We start from the raw sequence: 20,639 nt of genomic DNA on the forward strand, positions 1-20,639 counted from the left end.
GCCCTCTACCTGACTTGTTCTTAAAGCTAAACAAGCTAATTTGTTCTCTTTATGGTAATTTTACTGAATAATACTGCATTAATGAAGGACTTCATGCAGGTGCTTCATTATATGATTTTTTAAAGGTTATGTATGGGGACACATTTGATTGCCACAAGATTAAAAACAAAAGGCCAGCAATCTGAGAAAATTTTCTCATAACCTCTTGTGGCAATCAAATATCCTTATTCTTTTTCGTTTCTAACTATGTAAATACAGACTATAGACAGTTATGTTGCACAGAAATTTTGTGACATCACATAGAGGTTAGGGTGCACTCCCAGTTAAAAGTAAGTTAAAATAGATCCAAATATTTTAAGAACCATATGGTTTCATAAGATAATACACCTTTATTCTTAATGCCTATTTTTCCAGGTATTTAATAATCTATATTCTTTTCATAAAATAATTAACATATATATCTAAATTTTTTATTTGCTTCTAATCATTTTCCTTCAACATAAAACACATAATTTATATTTCTTATACATGCATTTATTAGATTCTCTGCCTTTAGAGTTACAGATAATTAAGATAAATGTATTTTACTGTAAAATACCTATTTCAGGAGTAATTTCTAACTCTCATATTATTTTACAAACTTTTATAAGATGATAAACAAATACGATTCTGTCAACAAAAATATCCAAAGGATTTAACTATATTATCATTGAGATTTTTCTTCTTATTAAGGTACAAAAATTTGTTTAGATTTGAAGATTTACAGAAATTGTTCCAAAGTACAACCAAAAGAAAGAATTCTAGAAAGGAAAAGAAGATGCTTCTACAGAGAGGAAACACACTGGAGGTCCTAAGAAGAAGAAAGAAAGAATCTTTGGGTAAAAGAAAAGGTCTTTATATTCTAAATTTTAATAATGAGAGGATTTTCCTAAATAGGGAAATCTTTATATGATTATCTAGAAGATGATAGAGAAAATTAAGAGAATTGAAAAACAGATTTATGTGTAACCGGACTGAATATGAATATAGACTAATCAATTCTAGGATATAAGCTTAATCATATTTTTTAAAAGACAATTAAGAGACACCTATTTAAAGGATATACTTTAAGATATAGATATTTTGAAACCGTCTCTCAGGAAGAGATTGAAGATCCTTTTTAAATTGTCCATTTACATGTAACATCAAAATGAATCTATATACTGAAAAATCACAATGATTAATTAAAAAAATCTCAATTTTATATATAGCCGCAATTACTATTAACAGAGAAGGCCTTAAAAATTATCTACTAGAAAGAAAGATCAAAGGGGACCTCTCAATATAGACCAGAATAAATTCAGGGAGATTTTCAAGAGATCCAGATTCATGTATTGTAATATTTTAAAATTTATGCCAAATGTCTAACCTTATCTAGATAGATATTATGCTATTACTTAGCTAAACTATAGAATAGAGGGCCATCTGAAAAACAGTTTTAAAGGAGATTTATCTTAACCATGTCCCAATAACACAAAATAGAGACAAACCTGATAGTCTGGAGCACAGACAACTCCCCAAATTGATTAATATCCAACAGATAAACAGAATGCCTAAAAAAATAATTTTAATAAGCCTTTAAGAAAATCCTACTATTTTCATAGAGAGACTTAAAGAGACAATATAGCACCTTAAACTTATCGGGGGCCACCCATTTTCAAAAGATAAGTTTATCATCCAGTGAGCCCTAAACATTCCAAGGGATTTATGAGTTAACATAGTTCTAACCAAGTTTGAATGTTACACCATAGTTGAATGGAGACCAAATGAAGGAAAGAAAAGGCAAACATACAGACAGAAAGAGATTAAAATACTAATCTTGCCCCAAGAAAAATAAGCTTCCTGGTTAAAATTTTTACTCCTTTTCTAAGTTATAAGCAGATTTTTGAGGCCTCTAAATATTGAAGCAGGGGCATACTTCAAGCTCCTGTCAACAGCTTACCACTGAGAAAAATGACTCTGGAAATAGTTATCCCTAAAATATTAGACAGATAGCCATAAATAAATCAGCTCAACAGCCTAGAGCTTATTTCAATAAAACATTTACATGATAGACCTTTTCTCAACCTTAATGAGACAATGCCCTAACCTACATTAATATTTTTAAATTGGTAAAGTCTTGGATAATGCATGGTTGTCGGAGCTAATTTTGCTACATTGAGTGGAGTTGTTAAGGATGATCATGCAGCTGTTTCTTTATACATAAAAATTATTTTGACATAAATCCCTCAAAATGTCATTGCTTGCTCAATGTCACATAAAATTATAAATTATATTACTATCTTAGACAATACTATGACTTGTTTTTTCCTATTAATATTTGAGATGCTAACTCCCCCTACTTATGTCAATACTAAGTTTGATAACAATAATAACAGTTTTTCATAGATTATTCATTTTTCTATTTCATTTTTTACTAATGGTAAAAAACATCTTCTCTAGGCTTATTTAGCATGTGAACTTCCTGTTTTGGAGATATATATATATATATATATATATATATATATATACATATATACATATATATATACATATATATATATACATATTTCTCATACCCCTAGTAAAGGTCACAGTTCCTTAGTTAAAAACTTGTCATAGCCTCATCCCAAATTAAGATAATTATTTAAGTTAATCTAGAGCTAATTTCAAACAAAAATTTTATATACAACTTATTATATTTTCCATTTTTGATAATTCTGTTAAACTCAAAATCAAGTCATACAATTAATTAAAAACTGTTTCTATTTGTCATAGTCCCTTTAAATAACTTTTGTCAAAATTCAAGACCAACTAAAGATATTAAACCTGTTCTTATTATTTAAATACTTGTAATATTGTCTATAACTTAAACTAATGTCTATTATGACTTATGCCAGCCTTTATTCAATGTTAATAAATTTAAAAAGGGGGAAAACTTATAAATCTTATAAAATTAAAGATCTTATAAATATTTCAAAATTTTCTTAAATTGTAATATTGAGTCTTACTGAACATGATTCTGTAAATTAATCAGATTTCAAAGGACAGTTTAAACCTGTCATCATAAAAATGACTGAAAAACCTGGCACAGGAAGGTAAATTCCAGCTGCAGAGTTTACAGCTATGCAGCTTCACAAATTGTCAGGTAAATAAAAAATTATGATGTTCATCATAAGGTAAACAGGCTGTTTGGGAGTATCTTTTGAGAAAAAGACAGCATATGAGAAACCTAAACCATCCAATTATACTGGTCCTTAGAAATTAAGACTATATGTTTGGACAATTGTCAAAATAGATTGTTGAAATAGAATTTTTTATAAAGGCCAGTTATTTACATAAAATTTCCACCAATGTATTATTGCCGTAATCATTTTATAATAGAAATTGGCACCTTTCCTAAGTGGATGGATTGTTCAAATGTCTTGCCAGTATAACAAGGTGTCTAAAAATACTGGATATATTTGAGGCTGGTCTCCTAGAATTATGTGAGGATGCTATAACTCCTAGAAACTTTAACCCTCATGAGAATGCATCCAAAAAGATGTTTGATGTTTGACTTCTGCCTCCAGAATTTATACATTACTGATAGACCTAAAAAACTCCTTAAATGTGAGAACTAAGAGAAAGAGAGAAAGCATGATTAAATATCCTGTAACATATAAAAAATGCAACTTGCCTAATTTTATCACTATTTATAATAGAGGAAAAAGACATTGATCCTTCATCAACATTCCTTTATCCTATTGCCAGCTGGCATGTGTAGTTAGTTCAGGCTTTGAAACAGGTGCATGCCATTGAACCAGACATAGGCAAATTCTTAATTTCATGAGCCTTGAAGTGACTACTTAAAACATTATTCATTGTTACTACAATTTCAGCCTTTGTGGCTATCTCTCAAAACTTACAAAAAAGTGGGTTTTCTTAATAATTTGACTTAAATTACTTCCAAGATCCTTCATAGTCAGATAAGTGCTTACGGAAGGATTTGAACTAAGTTGAACATGCTAGGAGCCACTATAAAGAATAATGCAAATGAGCCCTCTGCTCTATGATTTTAGGAGAAGCTTAAATGACATGCTAAATATAAATGTCTGTATTACTATGACCAAACACAATGCTTCCCAATAAAATTGGGAAAAGATTAAAAATCTTCTGAGTGTTTGGCAGAGTAATAGTAATAATAACCTGGATCTTATGAAGTTAAGTAAATTACTTTAATCCTAAAAATATTGAAACTTTCTATATGATGTTATTGAAATGATATGTTTTCTACTAATTCATTTTGTGTCTCAGTAGCAGATCATGATGACCTTGGACCAAGAATCCAGTGACTAGAAGATATAATTCCCCAATTGCCTCTATATATTAAGAAAGGGGGAATATGTTGGGAGCTGCCACATAGGAGCTGAGTGCCCCCTAGCTTTGAGTGATGGGAATGTGCAGATGTACCAAGCCAGCCATGGGCTCTGTGTGTGAGCCTTGAGTATGTTAAGTGCACAAACTGGACTGGACTGAAAATGGAGCTTTGCCTGGGCTGTGCACATGTGTGCCTTTCAATTGATCTGCCTTCAATCATCACATAGCACATGAGCACATGAGATGGGCATGGCCTTCCAAGATGTCAGTCAACCTGCTTACCTGCAAGACATCACAAAACTAGCTCAACCCCCTGAAACCTGATCCCTTGCCTCATCTGAATGGCTTCTCCCCAATATAACCTGGTACAAGGCATGCTCTTTCTCTTTCTTGCCTGCCTTGCCTCCTTTGTAAGAGCTAGGTCAGAGGAGCCATCACAAAACCCAAAGAAAATGGTATGTCTCTGTCTCTGTGAGATTATTCGGGTGAGCCCAGTTCACCTGGAGTGACCCTCACTAGTTTAGTTGAGTGTCATGACAGCCTCACACACAGAAAGCACTAGTGGGTCTCCTTTATAACATCATGTATAATCTTATGCTACGTCCTGTGTCATTTTGGAATTCTGCCTGAATCTTCCCCATACTTCCTACTCCCTGCCAATACCCCCTGCCCTCCCCCATCACCCCCACCCCCACCCCCAGGAACACAGGAATTTCATCCTGCTGTGGTAAGGAAAACTGGTGCAAGAAGGAAAATAGCACTTGCCCAGTGCCAACCAACATTTTCTCAGTGTTGGGCAGACTCATTGCATTTCCTTAACCTCCTCACAGATATCCCATGAGAATTCTATACACAGTCCCTTTTGGATCATGAATATTAAGCTCACAAACATAGGGAACATTTCCCAGGATTTCTGAGCCCAACAAGAGGCAGAACTCGTATTGTGTACTCAGGACCTATTGGTGTGCTTCCACAGCCTGACAGCTCCTCAACAGCTGCACTGTTTCTCCCTTAATGGTGAACTTCCAAGCCTCAAGGAAAAAAATTCTAGGAGCTGGCCAGGGATTAGGTGTTATGCTGGTTGCTCCTGTTGGGGTGGGAACCAAGTTTCTTGGGCCAGGTGGAGACAGTGGTCTTGGCCCAGATGGGAGGAATCTATTTGGCCTTGGGGTTTGCAAATTAGGAGTCACTTTTGGCTGGGAGTGTCTGGCATACAGTAGGACCCAACTAGTATTTATTTTACCCAGGTGTGTCATGTAGATTTGGGATCATCAACAAACCACTTTTTAAGAACACAGGCCTCTCTACCACTTCTACCCACATCTACTGGTGTATACCAAAGTGGGCTTGACAACTGTTTCATAACCTGTTTGGAAACAGGCCATGCATGGAATCTTTCTTTTGCAAAACTGACATGTTTCAGTAATGTACACATAGAAATTAGAACTAAAACTATGTAGCTCCCTGTAGACTATGCTAAAACTGTATATCTGACGTCAGAGATGGCGGCTTTGGCTAACAGTGCTGACAGAAAGGAAGAAAGGCTTACCTACTGAGTTCAGCACACAGCTTTCTGGACACATGGTGTATGGAGGAAGAATATCCTGGAGTTGTAGGCACGTCTGTGGTCACTCATTTTTGTGACTGACTCGAAAGACTGCCCTTGTTACAGAGGAAGGAATGCACATGTGTGCGTCATGGGACATGTGTGAGTGTGTGGGTATGTGGGCACATGGGTCCACATGATCATATGATGTCCTTCTATACAAGGTTTTGGATAAATATGTTCCAAATCATGGTGGTATCTGCACTGTCACACAGAGCTGGAACTCACTCGTATTTTCTTTCCACGTGTTATGTATTATATATGGCCAAATTTTGTTCCTATTTCCCATTGTTATTGTCAGTGCTTTTATCTTTGATATTGGTGTTTTAATACTTGACTGGATGGCTTCTAATTAAAGTAGAAAGAATTCTTTCAAATACAGTGGGGCACAGTCCATGACTTGGCCAGGGTTAGAGCACATCCCCAATGAAGGAGGACATAGGACGCAGTTGAGAACAGTATGGGCTTCACAGTATGTCCAGGATTTGGGACCCTGCTCTACAGTTTCCTAGGAGAAGCATGTGGATATTTTTAAGCATAAGAGATGTTTCCCTAAGATTTTTATATGAAACTCACATTCCTACACATTCCTTCTCCTCTTGTGTGACTCTAATTTTCTACAATAAGCTTTGCCATCCAGTAGTCATTTTTTATCCTTTGACCTAGATATTTCGGTTTTTCGATTTATCATGTAAAATATTATCTGCCTAAATATGGCCAAATTTTGGCCCCCCTTTTCAGGCTCTTTGGCATGGAAGGATGATGGGTCCTCAGAGTGTCAGGTATTGTTGAGGGGTAGAGAACAACTGCCCTTGGACTCAAGAATAGTTAGGGAAGAAGGGATATAAATACCTGACATAGGGTGTGAAAAGGCCAAGGGATGAAGATATGTGTCAGGAAGATGAGGGTGAGTTGGCAAGATTATGGAACACACAATGAAACAGTCTCTGAGGAAGCAAATTCCTCCTGGAGATATGCACCCTCTGAAAACCTTCCTCTGTTTCCATGCATATCGTGTCTGGCTCTGTGACTTGAGGCTGAACCCCAGAGAAAGGAGTTCCCACACAGTCTGAGAAAGGAGAGTCACTGCAAGGAAACAACATTCATTGACGGGTCTTGTAGACAGAAGTCTGAGGGCCTCAGACATAGATTCCAGCCACCAACCCATCTCTGGCCTCAGGACTCAGAGTGCTCTCTATATGCCAGCATTCATTTCAGTCTCAATACAGAATAAGACATTATTGGTTACAGGCTTAGGGTCTGAGGTCCCATGGATCAGGATTTGAACCCTGGTGCTGAATTCTACGGTCTTGGGCAGGTAACTTTGGATTTAATACCTCTCTACCTCTCAAGGTTGTTATTGTTTTGTTGTTGTTGTTTGGTTTGGTTTGGTTTGGTTTGAGGATTTTTTTTGTCATCATCCTCATGGGGTTATTCTAAAAATGGAATGAGTTAATGTATGGAAATAAAAGGAGAATACCCGGAGAAATGACTGTAATCTAATAAGCACTCTAATTCAGTCGGCTATTACCAGGTCTAGTACTTCTGGTGTTAAGTGGGAGATGCATATGTGCTCCCTGCATTTGTATTTAGTCCTCCTGGCAATGAGAAGGAAAGCAGATAGGGAATGGTGCAGGTTGCCATGTCGGCCATTAATGTACTTTACAAACAGAGTTCTAGACTACATTGGCCCCTGTGGGAAAGAATCTGACATATCAATTGAGGGCATTGCACATATAGAAAATTACAAACTCCAAAATAATGTGGCCTGGAAGAAGGAGTGAGAAAGAAGGCAACGCATTGATAACATTGATCCTTTCCCAAATCATTCTTTCCCATTGACAGGTAATCTCTAGAAAGAAAGCAAACATCCAGTGTCAAGACAATCCCTGGGAAGGAAAGGTCCATCAAGCCTAGAATGGCAGTCTCTAGGAGGAAGCCATAGCATTGATCCTTCCCAAAATAAATTCTTTCCCAGTAACAGTTCAATGGGACCCTGGAAGGAAAGAAATACTGAACACTGAACCCAGACCCTCCATTCTTCTCCAAGTAAAAGTATTTCTCAGTAAAAACAAATATCAAATTCTCACAAAACTTGTTTCCTGAGTGCCCAAACTGACAAGCTCTGTCAATAATTACTTCACTTCTGAGTGCAACCTATATAATCACAGTCTCCCGCTTTGGCCAATGGCTCGTTTTCCATCAGGGAAGTGGGTCCACCAGAGGCATGACTCCACCTTTCATTAAAGGTTATGCTGATATGTGAAGTTAGCAACTGTCCTGGTCATTTTGTGCTAACAGGTGTGAAAATAAAATGCTTGGAATCTGAAACAGGTATGTGGAAGGAGTCGGTGAGGTCTTACTTTCCGATTTCCAGTCTTTGGGCAAAAAAAAAAAAAAAAAAAAAAGTATTATAATTTAAGGAAGCTCTCAGGTGTAAGTAGTAGACTCCAAGAAGCATGAAGGAATGTTCATCAAGCCACATGATTCTAAGTTCAGAGACAAATGTCAGATTTTGCCACCGTATGAGATGGTATGCTTCCTCACAAGAAAACATTTATAAATTAGCCTTTTGGTATTTGTGTGTGAACGTGAACCTCAAATGAGCAAAAGGAATGTGTGGATTGTCAACTGTGTGTATGAAGTCATGGCTATAATGCAGACTAGTTATGCTTTCATGTCTATGCATTATTTGTATCAAAGCTTGTTCATGGCCATGTCAGGGTTTTTTCAGGTGTTTGGGGAGCAGCACTATTTCTATCAACCACCATACTACATAAAAGTTGAAAATCAGGCATGAGTATCTTCTGATAAATACACTGCATCACTTTAGACAATTCACCCAACTTCTTCTGATCCTTGGTGCCTCACTTGTGAAACTCAGGGGTTAGGGATAGCCACCACCTCAATCGTGGTAAAAACATACACAACCCACAAGTTTTCCGTTAGTCACCTCTTTGTCCCCTGGCTCCATGCAGACCTAGACCTGCTTTAGATTCCTATATATTCATTTACCTATTATAGAGTTCTGTATACACAGAATCACACACAATCTCCTGCTTGTGTCTGGCTTCCTTAACTCAGCATAGGATCCATCTGTGCCCTTGACTTGTTACTGCTGAAGTGTATTCTATCACATGGAGAGACCAGAATTTGTTTACCATTTTTATTAGTTATAGATAGACACAATACCATTATTTTATTTGTTCATCCTTATGTGGTGGTGCAGATGGAACCCAATACACCTTACATGAGCTAGGCAAGCGCTATACCACTAAGGCATAACCTTGTCCCTTGTTTACCATTGATGATGTTTTACTGAAGTTGGAGAAGGAGAGAAAGTAGATCCTTAGGTTCAGCAAGCCATCCTTCTTGGGACAGTCTGTACTCTTTTATAATAGACAAACCTTCACCCTTTTTCACTCCTCTATTGTTCTCGGGAGATGTTATGTCAAGGCCAATTTCAGCCTTTGCCATTTTTCCTATTCCTCAGGGCCAATCATTGGATGGGATGAGTTTTTGCCATCCCTTCCTTGCTGACCCTGGTTTGTGTCTATCTCCTGTGGTGGTGGCCTCACTGCTGCAGGAGTGCTGGGTCCATGGATGCTTGGCTTTAATAAGTCCTTCCCCTGGCCTTGCCAGTGGTTAAGTTCCATCCCAGACCCCACCTGTGGTGGTCCATGCCTTTACAACAGTGATTTTTCATTTCCTGTTTTTTAAATTAATTTTTAAAAAATGACAGCGGAATGCATTGCAATTCTTATTAAACATATAGAGCACAATTTTTCATATCTCTGGTTGTATATAAAGTATGTTGACACCAATTCGTGTCTTCATACATGTACTTTGGATAATGATGTCTATCACATTCCACTATCCTTGTTAAATCGTGCCCCCTCCCTTTCCCTCCCACCCCTTTGGCCTATTCATTCTTACTCCTACATGAGAATTCACACTTCATGTGTTTCAGCCTATTGCACATTTATTAGGTTTGGAACATTATTATTCCAAAACACAATTATAAAAATGCTACATTAAATACAATACAAGATTGGACTCTCCCCATTTAAACTGTTCAAGTAGATGTAACCTTGATTACATGTTAGGGACACTTGGGGGAACTTGAAAGAAATCAGAGGATAAAAAGTGACAAGTAGATTATTATTTCCAGACATATGAAAGTGATTTGAATTCACCTTCATATTCAAAAAGGTAGACTACATCCAAGCCACATTTATGGGGTGCCTACGGCTGCTTTTGCTTTGTGCATGGCAGAGTTGAATTATTGCAGCAGGGACAAAATGGCCTACAAAGCCCCACATATTCACAATCCAGTCCTTTGCAGGACAAGGTCCTGGAGCTCTGGCTTAGAGAAGCATCTTCAGAGCAAGCTCACAGGAACTCTGGTAAATGGCCATGTGTCCCTTTGGCTAAGCCAACACAGATGTGCTGCAGTACCCTGTGACTTCACTTTTGGGTCTTGTGTGGCAGACCCTAGGACAAGGGCAGTAAGAGAAGTAGAGTTTCATTTTTAATTATTTCACAGATTTGTAAGTGGGCTTGTATCCTAAAGAAATCCTCCTTATCTTGCATTTATCTGTATATGAATCAAACAGAACGTAGATCATGTTCAGATGCTTCAAGAGCCAGGAAATCTTCTGATCAATCAACCACCTTCAAAGATCACTGTAGGTCAAGCCATTATGACTACCCTTCTAGCCTTGCTACCCATCACTTCACCTGGAATGTTTCACACTTCTATTTGGCCTCTGGCTCCAGGGACCCATCAGATGAACGTGACAATGGCAGGATCTAGAATGGCATCTGTGGCTTATAGATATCCGCTGCTCCAAAGCACTTCAAAGATGACAACGCTCTCCTCACCTAAGCCTTTTTCAATGGCACAGGGACAGGAGTGCCTTCAGAATCATTAACAAGCATCTGTCATGCCCACCAATGCACTGGCATCATCAATACTTTCTTTCAAGTGATCACAGCTGACAACTTCTGCGCCTGTGTCACCATGGCATGTCACAGAACTCCACTATTTCTTCCTCTAATGTGAACTGGACTCTCACCATCTTTGCACTGACTGAGGGCAGATCATCTTTCCAGATCCCCATTTCTTGCAGGGTCTTTTGCTTGCAATCAATTTTCATGTCAAGTCCTGAATTATCCAAGGTCCTAAATACCTTTGCCTATTTTTCACTTTTAAAAATACTATAAAAAATAAACTTCCTAGCTTACAGAAGCTCTGTGAGGACCAGAAAAGCAGGCCTGGATCATGCAGAGCCAAGCAAGGCCCACTCATCTATAGTACTGCTTCAGGTGAAAGACCACTGTCGCAAGCCGTTCGTGGGCTGTGGGTGGGCTTTGTCGGTATCCCAGACGACTGAATAGGAACACCTGTTGTCTGGGAACTTCAGGTGGATATTCCCTCTGTGTAAGACTGCCCAGAGACCTTGTGAATTCATCTTCTGCTCTGCCATGTCCCACACAGCACCTGAGATGGGTGTGACCTGCCAAGATGCCAATCATCCTGCTGACTGCAGGACATCACAAAGCAAGACTCCACAGTTGAAACCTGATCCCTGCCCTTAAATAAACCATTGGAGACATTTTCTTTTGCCTGGCTCCAGGTCCTGTGTGGACTGGATCTATCAGGAGCTCTGCTTTTGAAAATACATTTCTGACTCTTTGTCTTTTGGTCTTCATTAATTACTTTAGACTTTAATTTCTCAGCTGGCTTATACCTTCCTCAGCAGGAAGAACAATGCCACGATGAGATGGTGGCCATATCCCCATACACCACTGCTGCCTGCTTTCCCACAGACACATACAACAGAGACTGAGTGACTTGTACCATCACCCATGACTGATCCTGCATGTGGTTCCCACATTCTTCAGTATTCCCTCCGAGTTTTATGTTGATGCATATGTTTGATAGAACTGTGGTCTCTTTGGAGACACTGATTGCAAGGGGCTCTGGTAACTGAGTGAGAGAATGAGAGAGGGGGGAGAGTTCTCTGGCATGCCTGCATGCTCATGTGTGTTCATGTGTGCTTCTTTTCACTCTTAAGTCTCCATATGGCTTCAAAGCTTCTAAGAATGGCTTGAGTGTCCAAATAGCCACCATGTGAGACAATTTCATTGTGTATTTGCAAAGCATGATAGTGTCTGCTATGTAAATCATTTATTCACAACAAAAGTGGCATTTTCTATTTGTTGTAAATTTTTTGTGTATACTAGTCTTATGTCCAACAAGCTTGATCTCTATTTCAATTTTAATTTTATGTAGGTCCTCTTCAGTATTACATGAAGACAATCACACCGACAACTTTGCTTATTTTCCTTTTATACATACATGAGTTTATAAATATTTTTGTTGTAGTTGGACACAATACCTTTATTTATTTTTATGTGGTGTGGAGGATCGAACCCAGTGCTTTGCATGTGCTAGGTGAGCACTCTACTGCTGAGCTGAAACCCAAAGCCCCTATACATCCAATTTTTTTTAAAAAAAGAAATTGTAGTAGTAGAGAGACAGAATGCCTTTATATTAATTGTTTCATTTGTTTGTGGTGCTAAGGATCAAACCCAATGCCTCACACATGCATGGCAAGTGCTCTGCCACTGAGCTACTGCCCCAGGCCTGTGCATGCTTTTTATATGTACGTTTGAATGCAAGTTTGCAACAGATCTCTTTGCAGTGCTTCGTAGAATGTGTAGCAGCTGACTGTGCCAGGTTCACTACTATGTTGAACAGAAGTCTCCATAGGATCCATCTTTGCTTCTCCCAATTGTGAAAGGGAATGCTTCTAGCATTTCACTCGTAAGTGTGGTCCAGAATATAGTTTATTATTTTAAATACCAGTGGTCATTTTACAGAAATAATGTTCTCTTTGTGATTTGTGAAAAATTATTGTCATTATTGTGGTTTAATCCTAGTTGGTTAATTTACTGCATATTATTTTCACAGGATCTTTCCTTTCTTCAGGCATTGCTTTAATTGCATGAATTTACATTATGGACCTCTACAAAGGCTAAACAAATGTCGTGTGCTTGGGAGTAACCCCAACTCTGCCATGCTGCAATATCTAGTTTAGCTTTTGTTGGAATCTATTTGCGGCTGGGTTTTTTTTTTTTTTTTTTTTTTTTTTTTTTTTTTTTTTTTTTTGGCATAGTACGTATGTAATTAATTGATATGGGTATTAATTCTGCCTTTACATGTTTTCCTTCTAAAGAATGCTTTTAATAATATTAAGATTTTTTTATTTCTTCACTTTGGAAAGTAGCATTTTCCCCACAATATTTCTTTTTAATCTGAAATTTCAAATGATCATCCTATCTTTTTCATATTATCTTGTCTTTATCGTCCTTTCTGTGACAGCTAGCATGACAGTTTCTGCATAGCAAGAGTGGCTCTTCTGTACTTTCTCACTAATGTTCCTCACCTGTGTGCCCACAGCTTTATCATTACCCAGTCTTTCTAAAACTCTTGACTTCTATCATTTTAGTTCAACTTTATCACAGATAACCTTGGTTATCACTGTTTTTTTTTTTTTAATTTTCTGCTGTAATGTTTGTTATTTTTATTTTTTATGACCAAGTGGAAAGACATGATGTTAAATTTTGTTAAGTAAAAGATCAAGTAAGAGGGTTTTTGTCTACCACATTATATTTTCTACAAATTTTATACCTGAATGCAGCGAATATTCAAATATCCAATACACTGAATTGCGTTGAAAGAACCTGTGGCTTGTCAATGTTTTTTGTTTTTGTTTTTTTTTTTTTTTGGTACCGAGGATTGAACTAAGGGGCACTGAAGTACTGAGCCACATCCACGGCCCTATTTTAGTATTTTATTTAGAGACAAGATCTCACCGTGTTGCTTAGTGCCTCACTGTTGCTGAGGCTGGCTTTGAACTCACGATTCTCCTATCTCAGCCTCCTGAGCCACAGGGATTACAGGCATGCCCCACCACGCCTGGCTAATATTGTTTTTGACTCATGCCATCACACCTATTCAACGCAACTGTTAGGTAATCAGATGATTAAGGAAGGGGAGACTCTGTCACTGAATAAAGGAACTTTTATTACGAATATAACTGAACTTTAGTTAGCGAAGAGGGTATGGTGTCAAACGGGGTAGAGAAGAGGATCACTTTGAAATTGTACCTGTCTGCATTCAAATCCATGCTCTGTCCCTTATGGCTTTCATGCTTTTAGTCAAATCCCGAACCTCTGTTGGCTTTCTTTCCTCTATGTGGCAGTTAGTGCTGCGGTTTGCCGAGGGATTTCATGCCCCTCTCTTTCAGGTCCTCACCTGGTAGGGCTGCACTTCCTGAATTTAAGCATTTAAGCAGGGCCATCTTCGTGACTAGCTCTGACCAAGCCCTTGTGAGCAATGTGTGCTATTTCTACATCAGAACATCTGCTTACTAGTGTGAGGCCCTCTGGATTCTCCTCCACTCTGCACAATGACAGACCACTCTCGAGATGGTGGCTACTCCATCCATTTCAGGGTGCCTCTGAGACATTCCAATAAGAATCACTCAGGCCCCAACATCTACCATCCCTTGAAGGACACACACCTGCCATGGCTATGTAATAGGAGTGAATAATAGGTCACTGAAGTTTTCAGATGCCTAGTACCACAGCATAACACAGCCCTTCCTCACTGTTATAGCTCATTTCTCAAGAAAATAACACCCTCTCAGGATTTTTCTGAGAGAGAAATGAAATAAATTACATGATAATGTTATCCCAGTGTGTGCTATATAACAGGGACTCAAAGTAATCACAGCTGAAGTTATTCAATAATAAAAATGTTATGAAAATGTGTAGATGATTTGTATCAAATGAGAGGTACTGTGCTTGTTCACCCTGAAGGTAAGACACATCCTGACTTCAAGAGTGGGACACTTCCCAGTGGCTTAGGAGGCTGAAGCAGGAGGATCATAAATTGACAACCAGCCTCAGCAACTTAGTGAGACCCTGAGTCAAAATTAAAAAAATAATAATTAAAAAGACCTGTCTATGTGGTTTCCTGGTTAAGCATCCCTGGGTTCAATTGCCAGTACCAGAAAAAAAATTGGACACTCATTTGCTATGACAGATACTACTTCTTAAAAGACTTTCATTAGTTCTGTTACTTTTTGCCACAATTTTATCAGAAGTTTGCATATTGGGGCTACCTCTGAAGAAGTAGTAAGTGAAAAGTTTCATGCAGGAGATGCTCCAAATAATGAAATAAGTTGAATTATGAGCAAAGAGTAATTTCTGAAGGAGAAAAGTTTAAAATTATTATAAACATTCATCCCATTCCTTTTAGCAAACAAAAGCAGAAGATTTTTTAAATTTACAAGATTTAGTCTGAACAGAGATTCCCAAATATTTTTTGAAGTACACAACTCTCTCAAAAGCTCTGTAGAAAAATGTTCCATTCCTATAGAAAGTAGGGAAACTCTCTCTCTCTCTCAGAGATTCATGGTACATACAAGTGAAGTATCTCAAATATTTATATTTATATACATTTACATATGTGTGTATAAATATATATTCTACAGTATGGAAATCTGTTTACCTTCATTTCTGTATGTCCCATACTTCTTAAGGGTAGAGCACATTTTTGTCGTTGTCCTTCAGCCCTAGTGTTTTGCAGAACCAACTTGAAAATGCAGAAATGAGAGAAAAATAGATTATTTAAGCTATCTGTTACAATACATTACAAATGACAACCTTCTTTAACCATTTGTCAGGCATTATTTTTAAAAGCCCCATTCTGCTTAAATGTAAGCAGAATCTTGTTATTGTTCAATTTAATCCAACACCACATTGCTGATGTATCAAATGTACTGCTTATGGTTTTACTTAATATTTTTCTTAAATCTATTCACCATAATCTTCCACCTGAAGGAAAGGAGGGAGTTTTGGGGAAGGAGTCTAAGAAGCAATGCTTAGAAAACCAGGGTGAAATTCACCAGAGTAACATGGCTCTATTACTTTAAGCTATTTAGAGACCTGAAGCAGAAAAGGCTTATTAACCCCCTCCCAAGTGGGCTTTTAAAAATGGCTGGACTTCAAATTCATTGCAGGAAATAAATCCCGAATCTTTTCCTCATGGCTAACTTGGCAGTTTAGTGAAATATTAAAGCCTTTAAAAAAATTTACCCTCTCCCCCACTGACCCCGTTCTCGGCCCCCACCTCCCTCCTAAAATTACTTATTTCCTGAGCATATGTTTCAAACATCTCCTGGGAAACTAAGTCCAAGGAACAAAAAGAATCTTTACAGAATCAACTATGAGATGGAAATTACGATTAGTTCTGGAATCATCAACTCTAAGACCTGGCATCTAGGAGGGCTCTGGTATCCATGGATACACCAGGGGGCAGAGGAGGGGAACGCGAGGTATAGATAGCAAATCCAGAGGCGTGATCACGGGCCAAGATCGGGTTGTAGCGAGGGTCTGAGGAGGGGAGCATGGTCCCATTGGGCTTCGAGAGCCCCGCCCTTGAGGGGTGACTGACAAATCCATGAACCCCGCCGACTCTGCCCTGCTACCAGTCCCCAGGCTGGCGCTTTGCCTGCCCCCACCTCTCTTCCTACCCCCAACAGTTCCCATGAGTTTAAGACCAGGGGAGGACGCACACGTGGATCAGACAGATGGACTCTCTCTCTCTCTCTCTCTCTCTCTCTCTCTCTCTCTCTCTCTCACACACACACACACACACACCTGCACGCGCCATAATCAGAACTGTACAGAAGTTAAGCCACAATCGCAAAGTCCTCTCCCTACCGCTTCCCAGCCCCTCTCTTCACGACGCCCACTTGTGGCATCCACTCGACTACCCTTCAAAGCCCAATCCCAGAGTAAAATTCTCCTCCCAGCTAATGTTCCTCCTACCAGGAAAACTGTCCACCGTGACAGGATATGAAAGTTTGTGGACCGGTTGGGATTTGTGTCAGATTCTAATTAAACTTCAGCCAGAACACGCCACTGATCGCAGTTCGAAGGATCTGTGGCTTGTAATTCCGACTCCACTCGTCAGTAAGCCAAGATCCGGGCAGCCCACTTAAAGGGAAGTTCCTGGTACTTGACCTTTTGGAGGTCACGTGGGTGGGGGAACCACCTGACGCACAGGGGTGGGGCCTTCTCAGCGTTCTGTGATACAGAGGGCTGAGCATCGCGAGATCATCGCGTGGCATGTGACCACAGGGACAACAGCTATAGGCTCGCTGTGGTGCTCACGTGACTGCGAGCGATTTGCCTGCGTGTGAGAGGACTTTCAGCAATTTTGTTAGCTGTTAATGTGTGTGGTTTCAATTAAAAGAATGCTGAAATTTAGCAGCCTCTTCTTATTTGCCATCGTAGAGGAAAAGTGGTCAATTGACCACCGTTATGGGTCATCATATTAGCTGTAGGTTTTCTTGATTATGTCTGTTAAGTAACAAAGATAACTTTTTTGAGTTGTTTTCTGAATGTGTGTGGAATTTTCTCAAGTGGTTTTTCTGTGGCCATCATGTTTTTCTTCTTAATTGTTAATATGAATGACATTGATTTTCAAAAGTTGAATTAGTCCATGTTTTATTCCTTAGATAAACCCCACTATTTTATTAAATTTTACACATCACTGGATTCAATTTGCTATTATATTTTGAGGATTTTTGCATCTGTGTTTGCAAATAATACTAACCTAAATTTTTTTCTCATCTATTTTCTTGGGGTATCAGGGAATGACCAATCTCATAAAGTGATCACGCCTGTATCTTGGAACAGAGTTTTTTAGACCCGGTATTACTTTGCCTTACTTGTATTTTAAATACATATGTTACATGGTGTGGACTTAGATCTTATTGTTCAGAAAACATTTTAAACTATTAATTCAATCTCTTTAACCTTCTTAAGGCTATTCCGGTTTCCTAATTCTTTTTCCATAGGCATCTCTCAAGGAGTTGCTCCATTTCATTAAATTTGTCAAATTGATATAATTTTTTGTACTGTTTCTTTCCTACTCTTTATTGTTTTGGGTTTTGTAGTGAAATCTACCCTTTCATTCTTTTACATCACAGTGGGATGAAACCTTATAAAAATGTGTACATTTTACATAGATATACTATACGATGTCTCATATACCTGTATAGTAAAATGATTACTGTAGTCAAGCAGCATTTTTGTTTTGTTTTAATACACCATAACAGTGGAATGCATTACAATCCTTATTACACATATAGAACACAATTTTTCGTATTTATGTATATAAAGTATGTTCACATCAATTTATGCCATTATACATGTACTTTTTTGCATTACAATTCTTAATACACATATATACCACAATTTCATATCTCTGTTTGTATAGAAGGTATGTTAACACCCAATTCAAGTCTTCATACATGTACTTTGTATAATGATGACCATCACATTCCATCATCCTTGCTAATCCCCTCCCCTTCCCACCCCTCTCGCCTATCTCGAATTAATCTAATCCTCCCATGCTCTCCCTCCCTATCCCACTATGAGTCACCCCTCCTTATATCAGAGAAAACATTTGGCATTTGTTTTTTGCGGACTGGCTGACTTCACTTAACATTATCTTCTCCAACACCATTCATTTATCTGCAAATCCCATAGTTTTGTTCTTTTTTAATGCTGAGTAATATTCCATTGTGTATAAATGCCACATTTTTTTTGTCCATTCATCCCCTGAAGGACATCTAGGTTTGCTCCACAGTTTAGCTATTGTGAATTGTGCTCCTATAAACATTGATGTGGCTCTGTCCCTGTAGTATGCTGTTTTTAAGTCCTTTGGGGTATAGTCCGAGAAGAGGAATAGATGGGTCAAATGGTGGTTCCATTCCCAGATTTCCAAGGAGTCTCCATACTGCTTTCCAAATTGGCTGCACCAATTTGCAGTCCTGCCAGCTGTGTATGAGTGTACCTTTTTCCCCACATCCTTGCCAACACTTGTTGTTTGTCTTCATACTAGCTACAAGCAGCACTTTCAATTTGTTTCTTGTAATCTCTTGGTCCATATGATTGAAATCTAATAAATTTCATTTTTAAAAAATACAATTCATATTTCTGGACATATTATGTTCCTTTTCTCCTTGCTATTTCCTTATCTTTATTATGTCCACCATTCTACTTTCTTTGTTTTCTATTTGTTCTTATTTTTTCGTTCTTAAGGTGATATGTGATCTTATAGTTTGAAGGCGTTCAATAACTTTAAAAATTCAAATTTAATTTTAATTTGACAGATAATAATTTTATATATTTATCATGTGGTAGAGAAAAATGGGAACTTTAGCATTTTTAGAGCTGACAGGCTGTGGTTTTGAACTCTGAAACACAGCAGCTCTGTTTACTGACACTTAACTACAATGGCTAACAGGTACCTGTAAAAGATAACCACAGTAGTAGAAGCAGGAAACAAAATAGCAGAGAAAGAACAATCCTCCTTTAGCCTTAGTGCAGTAGAATCCCTAAGCTTTATGAGCTTAAAGTCCCTAGGTTGTTGACAATTTTGTACCCATATAAGGATGTAGAATGCACCCTCCAATAGAGTTGCACTAACTCCCTTGCCTTAATGTACCTCCAAATTGCTTATGTGTAAAAGTAAAAGCCCTGCTCTTCTCAGGGCTCAGACTTTAGGAATTATCCCTCTGGGCCATGATGCCACTAATAAAGTGTTGCTTCCAGATTTCAGTATCCTGATCCTCATTTCCTGCTATGTTTCTGGTGCATTGGCCAGGAAAATAGGAATCAGATATGGTGGTCTTTCACCTCCCTTGTTTGCTGGGGAACTGCTGAGGATGCCACAGGACTGGTCACAACCTCTGGAGCCAATGGGTTATTTCTCTTGCTGATGGGGTCCTATCCCAGTGCTAACATTGTGGGACATGGGGCAATAGCAAAACTGGGTGAGACTTAGCAACCAACACCTGGAGCATAGCCTGTCTGAATTGGTAAGAACCCAGGTTCCAATTTATCATTCCTGCCCTTAAGGACAGAAGGGGAGCCTAATTACTTCCCATAGACACCCTAGTAAATCTGTCATTATATGTGGATTGATAGAGTGAAGATGTGTCAGAGACACCTGAGTAGTCCTGTCAGGAGTGGAACAATATGAGTGAAATGGTATCTCTGAGGTCTGGAAATTGGGTGGAGAGCTGTTGTCGTATGAAAGTGTGTGAATGAGATGGACAGTAGAAAGGTTCTGACCCAGCCCAGGGACTAAAGCAAGTGTTGACTTTCAACCCATGGTTCCATGGTGCCTCATACAGTCAAAGGCAAATTTTCACCTACATACATCTAGGTGGAAACTCCTGGTCAGGAGTTTATACTGCATCCTACTAAGATTAAGAGGATCCTAAGTCCCCAAGAGGTAAGCTGCCAGAGACAAGACAAGCAGCATTGTTTTCCTTTGTGTTTCAGAAAAAAAGACCCCTTGCCTTTCTTTCAAAACCCCACTCCCTTCTGTGTCTGTCTTGATGTCTGGTAAAGGGTGAAAATGGGTGGACAGGGGGCTGGGGATGTGGCTCAAGCGGTAGCGCGCTCGCCTGGCATGCGTGTGACCCGGGTTCGATCCTCAGCACCACATACAAACAAAGATGTTGTGTACGCCAAAAACTGAAAAATAAATATTGAAATT

At 38.6% G+C, this 20,639-nt stretch overlaps 1 protein-coding gene across 2 annotated transcripts in view; it reads right to left on the reverse strand.

Moving 5' to 3' along the window:
* The window catches only part of LOC114083535 (nuclear RNA export factor 2-like), a 35,318-nt gene extending 18,272 nt beyond the window's left edge, over positions 1-17,046 (reverse strand). For both annotated transcript variants that reach the window (XM_071606887.1, XM_071606886.1), the window contains exons 1-2: positions 16,892-17,046; positions 15,570-15,653 (exon numbers count right to left, since the gene is read on the reverse strand). In XM_071606887.1, coding sequence (XP_071462988.1) covers positions 15,570-15,612 — 43 coding nt within the window. In that variant the 5' untranslated portion in view covers positions 15,613-15,653; positions 16,892-17,046. The remainder of the gene's footprint in view (positions 1-15,569; positions 15,654-16,891) is intronic.
* Between the last annotated feature and the right edge of the window lie 3,593 nt (positions 17,047-20,639).

Source organism: Marmota flaviventris, chromosome X (genome assembly GCF_047511675.1).
Source record: "Marmota flaviventris isolate mMarFla1 chromosome X, mMarFla1.hap1, whole genome shotgun sequence".
Lineage (NCBI taxonomy): Eukaryota > Metazoa > Chordata > Mammalia > Rodentia > Sciuridae > Marmota > Marmota flaviventris.